Below are 12,217 nucleotides of genomic sequence, written 5' to 3' on the forward strand. Positions count from 1 at the left end.
CAGCATTAATCCTAGTAGAGTCAATAATATCAGCATAATCTTTGTAGCATCAATATTAATCATTTCAGAAGCAACAAGGTGAAGCTAATCAGGAAATTTCCAACACAGGGCTGACTTGGCCTAGTATCCAAAAGCCTACAAGGAATCCTAGATAGGGAGTTTCAAATACTAGATATGCATGTTCCCATGTTTCTAGTAACTGACATGTGGTTAGATTCATATTTGTTATGTCATGTACAGATCTAACATCTGGCCCAAACTTGGCCAGCTGTGACCGTCCAGGTGGAGAAAGGCAAACACCACCACAGTTTCAATTCCCAAATGATAGAATCAAAACCAAATCTTTATCCAGTGCTGCATAAATCAATTTCCCATCCTAAAAATTTAGATGCAGTTTAATCTTTGTTAGTAGGAGATACTCATGCAAATACATTTGTTAGTTCACACCAAATCTCAAACCGGAGGAGTGAACTAGACACCTAGGCCTAGGTCTTTCAAACAATCTTTCATTTTAAAAATCAGCACAGTACACTTGTTATAAAGGCTAGCCAGTGATTAGCAGGCTGCACAGCTGGGCACACAAGTTGTTCCTTATTTTCTGCCTGGGAAGGAAACTGCTCAGTTCTTACCAAACTGGTGAATGTTTGCTGCTGGAAATGCTAGCTGTCAGCCATTGGGAATTGTAGAAGGTAGGGCCTAGGACAAGTGACAGAAGCTGTGGACCAACCAATCTCTAAATGGCAATCAAGGAAATGGGAGGGGCTTTAGAATCAACGTTCTGATTGGAAGGTGAGTAGGAGTGGGTGGGCTCTGAAAATGACTGATGGCAGTTTCAAATACATGGGGGAAATGTCTTAACTGTCACAGCTGAGTTGTTCTGCCAGGTAGGACAAAATTTGTGAGGAAAAATACTCTGTATGGGGCTGTGATTGGTAGTTTGGAGAAAGCTCAGCAGAGAGTGGAATATTTCCCTTTTGGAACCCAATTTGTACTCTCTTTTTTTGGGGGGGGTGTGTCCCTACCCTATATATTTTGTCTGTGTGGCCTCCTAAAAACAAACTGTCCTATTTATGTTGGATTTATAGCATTTTTACTCCACCCAGCTGAAACAAAAATCAGCTAAAAGACTAATATAATATCTAATATAAGTAGCATAAGATAATCCATGTGATAATATAACAAATATGTTTTATATACAGTACTGAGGATTGAAACTATAAAAAACATTCTGTGTGTAATAGGTTTTATCTTTTGTCATGTGAAAAAATGTACCCAGGAGTGTGGGATGTTAAAATGATTGCCATCTCCTAATATGTTGACACCTTGAGTAGTGTGCCTCAGAGCATGCATAGAGGGCCTTTCTACAAAGTGAACCAGTTTATGAAGCTTTGTTTCTAGAAAAGTTAGACAAACTTACCTGATTTTGGTTTTCATGAGCTCAGTTAAGGCTTTAATGTGCTGGCAAGTATTTGGGGTGAAGGTAAAATTTTCCCCAGATAATTTCTTGTGGATTTGCAACTGCTATTTATACTTCTTTTTATTTTTAATTGATTTTATTGTAGTGTATTGGTTGAATTTTACTGCCTCCTGGAATGCTGCTGCCAAACAACTGTGTTACAATATTATGCTATATATTGACTTACATTTGTTGGTCAGTAGAGCACTGTAAAAACAAATTATAGAAGTAGTCTCATAAAAATCAAAACAGGCTGGGATTGACTCACAAAAAAGGCAGTAGGGTCAACTGTTCCTTTGTAGCAAGTTATGATTCCAACAGAGTTATCTTTGGCTTGTGAAAAAAAAAATCAATATTTGCTGCTGGATAACCAATGTCACAGTGCATCTCTGCCTGAAAGGATAGAGTGACACATACAAACCAAAGAACAAATCATTTGATTGAAATTTTTAATAGATTCATTGAAACACATTATAAAATGAAAATTTTCTCTGCATGAGCAATGCAGATAAAATCAGCTGCATTTGAAGTGCAAACAAGGAGAAATGGCAAGTGGTAGAATGTATAGTACCCATCTAATAAAGATTCCTTTCTCTCCTGCGTCTTAGCATCTTTGTTTTTCGTTTCCAACAAATCTTAATTAAAACACTACATTTTCCATCTAGCTTACTTGAGGTTGTGTATTCTGTGATCAAAGGGATAATTATCCTTCTGTATTTTTTGGAAAATTAATAAGGTAACATTTTTACTTCAAATTCCTACTTAGCCTTGGATTTAAAACACACTTAATTGAAACTTATAATAGTGGTCAGAAAGGATAACGCTGTTAGGATACACTAGTATGAGAGATGAAAAACAAACAACACATTTGTCATGAATTTTAATATTTTGCCATTTGCGCATGTAAAATGTGATTATAGATTGTATCTCTGGCTGAGGCTGGGCGCATGTCAGAGCTTGAAATCAATTTGATACATGTTTGTGACAATATTTTCTGGTGACTCAGTCAGGAATTGCACAGAGACCTACCCACCCTGATGCCAACTAATGAAAAGAAGGGAAGGGAGATGGAGGAACATTTCATAAAAGCTGTGAACTAGCAATTCACAAGGATTTATACTCTTCAGAGGCTGCATACTCTTTTTATGCCCTCACTGCAGCAACGTAAATGCACTCCTAGTTGCTAGTGCCAGCTGTGAAACCCAACAGAGTCAAGCTAATCAACACTGTTCCACAGTTTAGCAAACGGAAATGGGCTTTGGTTTTCCTTTTTTCATTTCCTCTTAATTTTAGAGCCACTCAGGATGTTAGATGACAAGAAATGCTTAGTTCACTTTCTGCAGATGCATAAAAAGGTCCTACATTTCTGCTTTGGTGATGAGAGATCAGGATCAACAGAACTCCTAGCAGGCATGGCCAAACTTGGCCCTCCAGATGTTTTGGGACTACAATCATCCCTGATCGCTGGCCCTGTTAGCTAGTGTTGATGGGAGTTGTAGTCCCAAAACATATCTGGAGGGCCCAGTTTGGCCATGCCCATGATCTTAAATGTTCTCTCTCTCTCTCTCTCTCTCTCTCTCTCTCTCTCTCTGTGTGTGTGTGTGTTGCTTACATGGAGTCAGAGTAGCTAGCCCCCATGAATTATTCTGATGCAGCAGAACCTACTGTGCAGATTAATAATTTCCCTAACATAGAGCAGAGTTGTTTTGCACTGTCTTGTTTTATTTCAGACATGATTATTCTGATCTGCCAAACCATTGAGAATGTGCTGCAAAGTATGTTCCCTCCTCCCACAAAACAAAACACCTTAACTGTCAAAGTCCTGGGTAAAGAGATCTGTCTTTAGTATATGATGAAAGCTGCACAATGAATATGCTTGATGTACCTTTCCTGTTTTCCTTTCGTGTCAGAATCCTCATCTGTGGGTGAGTGTTAATCATAAATTGTCTCCAAAACCATGATTTGAAATAGGTTTGCAAACCAGTATTTGGAACTGATCCTGGCTAGTGCTAACCCATATTTTGGTCATTGCGCCAAAGTGTGGTTGCACAAACTGGGAAAAGGAGGAGCAAGTCTATGAGAAAGAGGGGAGGAAGGAGCATGTCCATAATCCTGTGGTTTGTAGGATCAGGAAAAGCAAAGTTTTAATGGACCCTTTCTGTTTTGGGTGCTCTCTTATCCAAACTAAATAATACAAGTTGCAATAATATTTTAAATTTGCACAACTTTAGTTCACACAGTTCTTTGCTCAGAAGGTAAGCTTTTGTTATTAACATACAGATAGGGACAATAAGCAACATAAAGGTTTTGTTCTGATAGACCAACATTATTAAATTAATGTCAAGGAATCCTAGTTGGAACTAGAATTAGCATCATCCCAGCCAGATGGGCAAGGTATAAATAATAAATTATTATTATTATTATATCATCCCTGTAGTGTCTTTCCCTTTTACAGATTACTAAAGATATTCATTATTGTTTTTCTCAAGTTTTCAAATATAATCACAGTATTGGTGATTTCTGATTACTGAGAAATGATATAATTATTTTGTATTATCTATTCTATCAACCTCATCTACAGTAAGTAGCCTATTCTGTATTAACACTTTTTTCTTGAGAGATGCTATTTGTCTTTTACTGCTGCACAGTAGACAAAATAATCCACAGGGTGCTTTCTCCACCTGTATTTCTGTCTGTCTTTCAGGTCCCAAGGGTTAGCCCTACTGTGAGGGAGGCTGAAGCAGCTGCCTCGGATAGCTGATTTAGAATGTCACAAAATAGCAAAAAATGGTTAGCTATTTACTTTACTGTTGTTGTATTTTTACTGTTTGAGTGGGGGAAAGGCACTTGTGAGATTTTCTGCCTTGGGTGGCAACATAACCCGACCAGCCTTAGGTATTATGCACCACAACTGGGAGCACAGCCTGAGTGTCATTTGCTGCTACACCTCAGTCCAGATAAGACTGAGGCACTGTTAGTGGGTGGTTCCCTAGAATGGATGGGTGGGAGATCACCTGCTGTTGATGGGGTTACACTTCCTCTGATGGAGCAGGTTCATAGCTTGGGGATTCTCTTGGATCCTTTGCTCTCGCTCAAGGCTGAAGTGGCCTCAGTGGCCCTGAGTGCCTTCCATCAGCTTTGACTGGTGGTCCAGCTACACGCCTATCTGGATGGGGATAGCCTAACTACTGTTGTCTATGCTCTGGTAACCTCAAGGTTAGATTACTGCAATGCGTTATACATAGGGCTGCCTCTGAAGACAGTTTGGAAACTTCAGCTAGCGCAGAATTCAGTGGCAAGGCTGCTCACCGGAGCAAGACGGTTTGAACATATTACATTGATCCTGGTCCGACTGCACTGGTTACCAATTAGTTTATGGGGCCCATTCTAAGTGCTGGTTTTGACCTATAAAGCCTTAAACGGCCCAGGACCGCAATACCTCAAGGACCGCCTCTTTCCATATGAACCTACCTGGATCCTGAGGTCATCTTCTGGGCAGCAGTGGAGCTAGCCGCTTGGGCACCTGGAGTGGTGCACATGGCGTGCCCCCGGGGGCGTGGCGATCCGCCCAGGGGGGCGATTGGCGTGGCGGCGATCCGCCCGGGGAGATTTTACCACCCCCCTCTTGGATGACACCTGTGGTGGACTGCCCCAACCGCTCCTCCTTCCTACGCCCCTGCTTCCGGGGCCCTTTTTCATGTGCCTCCTGGAGAGGTCCGGAGGGTGGCAACATTAGAACGGGCATTCTCTGCAGTGGCTACCTGTCTGTGGAATGGTCTCCCCAGGGAAGTTCACCTGGCACCTTCATTATACACCTTTAGGCAACAGGCAAAAATGTTCCTTTTTAACCAGGCCTTTGGTTGATTTGATTGGCATCCTACGCCCTTTTAAAATGTTTTTTGTTTGTGGTGGTGGGGGGTTATCGGGTTGTTGTTTTAATATTGATTATGTATTTTGTGGTTATATATTTTGATTTTATTCTGTGAACCACCCTGAGACCTCCAGGTATAGTGTGGTATATAAATTCTAATAATAATAATAATAATAATGATAATAAAGCAGCAAAATATTCTGGGTGAGCTCTGGCAGAGTGTCTCTTTAAGGAAGTGGCAGCTCGGAGTTCTTTGTACCTACTCCTTTTCTCTCAAAACACTTGCCTGTTCTCATACAATCTCCTTCCTGCTCTTCTGTTTTCAGAATCTTAGTAGTTTACTGCACAGGAGAATGGAGAAAGAGAGTGACATCACAGGAAATAACTCCCAGCATTTCTCATCCTTTTTTTAAACCAAGGAACCATTCACTGCATTCATGGCACTCAGGAGGCATGTAAAGAACTTTGTGAAGAATTATTCTGAAGCCGAGGTAAAAGTCAGAGAAGCAACATCTAATGACCCCTGGGGCCCCTCCAGTTCTCTGATGTTAGAGATAAGTGACTTGACTTTTAATGCCGTCTCTCTTACTGAGATTATGAGCATGATATGGCATAGGTTGAACGACCATGGAAAGAACTGGAGGCATGTGTACAAGTCTCTCACACTTTTGGATTATCTCCTCAAGAATGGATCAAAGAAAGTCATTCAGAATTGTCAAGAGGCCTTCTTTAATATCCAGGTGTTGAAGGACTTCCATCATTTAGATGAAGCAGGAAAGGATCAAGGTAAAACTACCCAAGTACTTTCAGAACTCCCTTAAAATAAAGTTGTGGTCTGTGTATATGTGTGGTGTTGGCGGTTGGGAACATAGAAGATACTATTATGTTTTATTATGACCTTATGTGTCACCTTGTATTTGAAGGTCTCCAAGTGATTGACATATTCATCAAATTGCTGAGGGATTAAAAAGCTATGACGCTTTAGACATGGGCAGAAGCCATAGCTCAGTATCAGCACACATTGCTGATTCAGAGTCACTCTTCTCCATCTGAAACACAGGGTAATAAGAGATCAGAAATGCCACTGCATATTTGGTAATGCTTGAACATTACCAAAAGTTGGAATAGGAGATCAAAACTGACTCACGGAGGAGCAAGTGGCTGAATATCCCATACCCTGCAAAGAGCTGAGATCCTAGATGATATGAGTCAAATAAGGATTATGAGGCCCTTTGTACAAAATGTGATATAAGGATAAATATTATTGAAGCATCCATTGCTTGAAAAAGAATATAGATGCTAACATTTTTTTTGGCCAGGCATCAAGCAGGATGGATTAAATAGGTGACATGTTAAATTAAAAGAAAATTATGTAAATTCATATATGAATCCAGTAATGCTAGAAAAACTGTTAGTGCCATGAATAATTAAAGTATTGCACTAGTAAATGTATTAAATTATTAACAGCACTTGCTGAGAATATCAGCAGCTGGTAGATGAAGCAAACAGTCCATCAACTCTGAGTCTTTCTTTGAATATCTGCTGTCAGATGAATTACAACCTTATATGATGCATGTAAACAAATTCCAACTGTGACAAACCTAATTTGTGTTTTAATGATTCAGATGTGCCAATTATTTTTATTTATGTGTTCTCCAGTATGAGAAAATTGTATATTGAAGGAGAATTGCAGCATGGCTTTTGAAATACTGAAGCAAAGTTATTGTATTGTTTCATCACCTATTTACATGAGTGATAGAGCGACTTGATAATAAATAATTTCATTATTTTGCAAGACACAATGGCTGTTTAGCTTCAGATTGATAAGACTTGGAACTGATACATAAATCATGATGTTAGTGATACCTAGCGAATAGCTATTTCAACTGAAAAACAATTTTTCTTTGCAGCAGAGTTTAAATGATATAAATCTATGCAGTAGGTCAAGTCACAAACTATGGTAAAGTGTACCCACAAATTGGCTAAAATATAATTTGCAATATTTGGACAGCCATACGATAGATGCAATACATAGGCTATCATGTGTCAAGTTTGCATCCCCTCTGGACTGCAAGCACCATGCCAAGTCAGCAGAAGCAGGTCTGCTTGAGCTGTAATGGCATCTGTCACGAGCTCTGCAGCAGTCAAGATTGGGTTTGGATTGCCAGACAGAGACTCAGGAAGAGGAATAAAGGGTGGGTGGGTGGGGGCTTTATATTGGGAAGATGGGTTCAAGGAAGGGGAATTTCCCCTCTCCACTCTGACTTCTGCTGCATTGGATGGCAGAGCTGGGATGCGGAGGGCTTGGAGGTGGAATTAGAGGCAGCGCTAACTGAACAGGAAGGTGCAGTCTTGTTGTCTAGAACCAGGCACTACCTTTGCAAATGGGAGCACACCCAACCTGAAGGAGCATGCATTTACAATCCAGACATTACTGCAAGAAGAGCAAGTCTTATAAACAAGCATGTTACATCTTTAAAAGCTTGGGCAGGGCGTGAAAACTTGTTGGGACATATTTGTTGCTTCCATCTAATTCTGAATTTCCTGCCACCCCTATATCCACTTGCATGGGGCTAAGTTCCATTCAACAAAATGGGACGTTCTTATGAGTAGATGTACCCAGGGCTGTACTGTAAAGTGACTTTGCATATGTGTTTTGGTATTTATTTCCACATGCATGGTCAATTTAAAATAATAGATGGTTAAAAATAAATAAACAGATATTAAAACATTTGTTTCATTGAAAATATATTTATATTTTTTTTCTGAATGAGGACAAGGGCTCTGATATGATTATGAATAATGTCTTAGTTTAAACAATACTTGCAATATATAGACATATGTACCAATGTATACCAACTGTTGAATATTTGTCCAGCTCATTATCCTAGGTATCAAGAGCTTCATGCCATCATTACACATTTCCGCATCTTCTGTATCTATAGAGTTCTACAACAGAGCTACTCAGCATTACACTAAACTGTACATTAAAAATAAATAAATCATTTCTTTAATCTTTTTCAACAGGTTATCATGTGAGGGAGAAGGCTAAGCAAGTCCTTGTTTTATTAAAAGATGATCAACTGTTGTACAATGAACGTGAAATCGCACGACGGACTAGGCGGCGCACTTCCTATGCAATGCTTTCCCCCACATCGGCTACTGAAAAAGCTTACTTTCCATCAATGCCTATCTCAGATCCTGTGTCAGAATTCCCTCCCTCAGAGAACCTCCAATGTAAGCAGCACTACATTAAATTGCAAAGCAAGTATTTGCATTTCAGAGCTTTAGTGACTGAAATTCCAGCACGACCTCAGAGCCACTTGGTATTCTTGGTCAAATCCCTGTCTCCTAGCTTCAGTTAGCATCTTTCACAAACCAACCAACAACTGGGTGATTTAGCAAGGAGGCATCTGCTTGGCATGGGAAACAGAATGCTGAGGTAGCTGAATCTTTGGTTTGATCCCACGGGGCTCTTTTATATTCTTAATTTATTGTGTCTCCTGATAAGGATTATTATTATTATTATTATTATTATTATTATTATCATCATCATCATCATCATTATTACCACCACCACATTTGGTAAAATGCTGCACAAAGTCAATAATAGCCCTTTCCTTGCTAGAGCTCTTTCACTGCAGAAACATTTCTCTGGAAATGCAATTATAATTATGGTTCTACACGGCACTTAATATTCCCCTATATGCTCATTAACATCCCGCAGTACCTGTCCCTATACCATGATAATGGTAGCCTAAGATTATAGTCTCACTGCAGAGATGCTGTGACCAGAGCAATTATTCTGCACAAAGATGCGCAGAAGCACTTGGTGGATGAGGTGACGATTGCCACAGATCTAGAGCAAGGGGAGTTCCTGTGGTGCCCAAATGATGGGAGGCTTCTTGCTGCTTCCATCAAATTTCAGTCATTTTGTGCCTTATCAAGCACAGGCAGGCACAGACCAGAGGAGCCTTAAAGTAGACGTGTAGCTGGTTTGGAAGCTGAGGGCACTGCAGGAGGAACCTGCTAAGCGATAGCTAAGCCACCCAGAACATAGCTCCCCGCCTTCACTGTGAGCTCCCTGATTCCTATAAACTCCTTCACCCTCAAAGTTGACATTACCTCTGCCCTTGCAACTCAGCCCATCAAACCTGACCTCTCTGACCTGCCAGTCTCTTTCTGCCCTCTTCTTTGCAGCCAGAGCAGTTGCACATTATTTATAATTTGTAGGGCCCCTCCAACCACAATTGCAGAACTAAAATTGTACTAATAAAAAATAAAAATATAAAAATAAAAAGAATTAGCAGTTTCTGGTTCAAAGTGGGAATTAAACTACCTAGCAAAGAACCAGGAACTGTCTAATGATAGATGAGTTCAGGTATGTCTTGACCCATGAGGAAACAGGAAGCAATTAATTAAAGAAAAACCACCAGACAGTTTAAATTAAAGGGGCAATATCTCTTAAAAAGCTTTAGTGGTGTTTTGCTAGTTCACACTAGACAGGAAATGTAATTACACTATGGCCAAGAATTAAAAATCACCACGAACCAGGTCTAAAAAAATAAGGGAATACAACCCAGAAGATACTGAAATGCAGCAATCTGGCAACATCATCAGGATTCTGTGTAAAAATGAAGTGAACAAAAAATGGCAACTCTGCCTAAAACACATGGTGTGGAAGGAGCTGACTCTTTACTGTGTGAGTCAGTGCTGTTTGCATATTGTCGTTAATGAATGTACAGATGAAGTCAGTCAGCCAAACACCATAACTGATCCTGAGAAGTGAGCTTCTCTATATTGCTGAGCCAGGTTTGAAGACATTTTTTTACTTACTGCTGCTTCATGTTACTTTCTAACAATGTGCACATACGTACGAATCACATCTTTGTACAAAGATGGAAGCAAAACAGAGCAATGCAAGAACAACAGTAGATATGTCTGTCTCTGAGGGAGATGTGAGCAGAGCTGTAACATGCAAATAGCCTTCTGTAGTACTGAACAGTAATTTCTAGGGACCTGCAGCATCAGGCAAGCAGATAAATGTATCATATTAAACAATTCTTTGTTAACCATTAAAAGATGTAGAGTACAAGAGAACTCTTAAATGTGAAACAGCAGTTAATGGAGAAACTGCAGCATCAATTCATTTATTGCTATGTATTTTCATTTGTTTCCACATAAAATATCCCTGCTGTAGGACTGTAGCCTTTAAAGTTTTCCATTATCTTTCAAATGGTCTCTAAATTCCTTCTAGCTGCTCATAATGTGAAACACATGCTTGCCATGCTGCAGTAATAATGCTCCTTTTAAATACTAATTGGAATATTTGGTGGGAGAGAGGGATGATACTGGCCCTAATTTTCTAGTTTCTTCCATATAATTTTCACATAAACAACCAGAACAGTTTGTTCTTTATGTTAATTTGTCCCTCTTGAAAAAAAATGAGACTTGTTTCACGCACTGAGGATATAAGCAGAGTTAGCAGGTAAACAGGATTCTGTCTGGGTTTGTTGCTTATCAGAGAAAATTATAAAAGCTTTTAGCATTCCGATCCAACCACTGGCAGGCAGCGCTGTAGCTAATGGACTGAACAAGACTTGAGAGGCTTTTTTTTTTTTGCCCAACTAACTCTGGGAAATTTAACATCTGTCTATTTTTTTTTCTTTTTACCAAAATATGTTTTAAAACAGTACCTTTCTTTGACAGATGTTCCCCCTAAGGCATCTGCAGGAGCACTATGCCAGGCAGTTCAGGCATCAGGCAAAGCAGAGATAGTCCAAGATACAACAGCACTTAATGCTGTTGCCAAGAAATCGTCAGAGGTAAATCATGCACTGCATTTGAAGGGAAGGCATAGTTGAATATGGCATTTAATCAAATGTGCCTATGATGCATTTCACTCCTGTTGCAATTCACAGAGCAATCCTATGCATGTTAACTAAGAGCCAAGTCCAATTGCAACATTCAGTTGGGCTTACTCCTATGTGTATAGAATTGCAACATTAGGTGGTAATTCTATATAATGTAACTTGGGAGGGAAGTCAGCAACCCCAGGGTCGTCCATTATCCATATAGACTAAGTTCCTATATCAACCCCCCCCCCCACTGTTCTGTGCAATCCCAGGTCAATTAATACTTGCAACAAGCCACTTTGGTACTTTTAATGAACATTACTGTTTAAATATAAGATTTATGAGTTGTGGCCCTGTTAAAAAAGAACATATTGTAGTGACATATGAACATTACAAACATACAGTCTAAAACAACAGTTTGTTGTTGTTGGCACCCATCTGTCTCGGGAGACAATGGAGGAGTGTGCCTTTGGGGATAAAGTCAAACCGTTGGAAGGTTTCAGCGCATGCTGTGGCTGTAGAGACTGACATGAGAGAGACATGTTTTGTTGCAGCTGGGGCTGATGAAGATGTCTGGTTGTGCTGCTGCAGATGCACCATGAAGTTTTTTCTCTCTGTGTTCCTCCCAGTAGTCCTCTGATCACTCCTATGGGTACATGTCCTGACTGTCTATGTCTCCAGGCACTGTGGTTGTCTGCAAGGGGTTCCCACATGGCCGAGTTGATGTTGGCAGCCTTCATGTCATGTTTGCAGACATCTTTGTAATGCAGAGTTGATCAGCCAATTGGCCTGAAGCCAATAGGGCTTACTGCCAGATAAATGGGGTTCAGATTGAAGTCAAAAGCAGTCATTTAACTGGAACTCATTACCTGCTGGATGCTGGTGGTAATGTTGACTGTGGCCACAATTGTGAGATTATAGTATATTGCTCAGGAATTTGTGCCTGTGTGCCAGGTCTGCATAAAGAAAAAAAGGGATTGGGGCGTGCTGGGGCATCTTTCCATGGTAGATTTTCATAGACACAGGTTGCTACTT

At 40.1% G+C, this 12,217-nt stretch overlaps 1 protein-coding gene across 1 annotated transcript in view; it reads left to right on the forward strand.

Moving 5' to 3' along the window:
* Positions 1-4,160: 4,160 nt before the first annotated feature.
* Positions 4,161-12,217, forward strand: part of ENTHD1 (ENTH domain containing 1) — a 29,424-nt gene continuing 21,367 nt past the window's right edge. Inside the window, 4 exon segments of the mRNA XM_035127810.2 lie at positions 4,161-4,246; positions 5,654-6,113; positions 8,355-8,564; positions 11,037-11,152. Of these exon segments, the coding sequence (XP_034983701.2) occupies positions 5,765-6,113; positions 8,355-8,564; positions 11,037-11,152 (675 nt within the window). The 5' untranslated portion in view covers positions 4,161-4,246; positions 5,654-5,764.

This window comes from Zootoca vivipara, chromosome 9 (genome assembly GCF_965207765.1).
Source record: "Zootoca vivipara chromosome 9, rZooViv2.hap1.1, whole genome shotgun sequence".
NCBI lineage: Eukaryota > Metazoa > Chordata > Lepidosauria > Squamata > Lacertidae > Zootoca > Zootoca vivipara.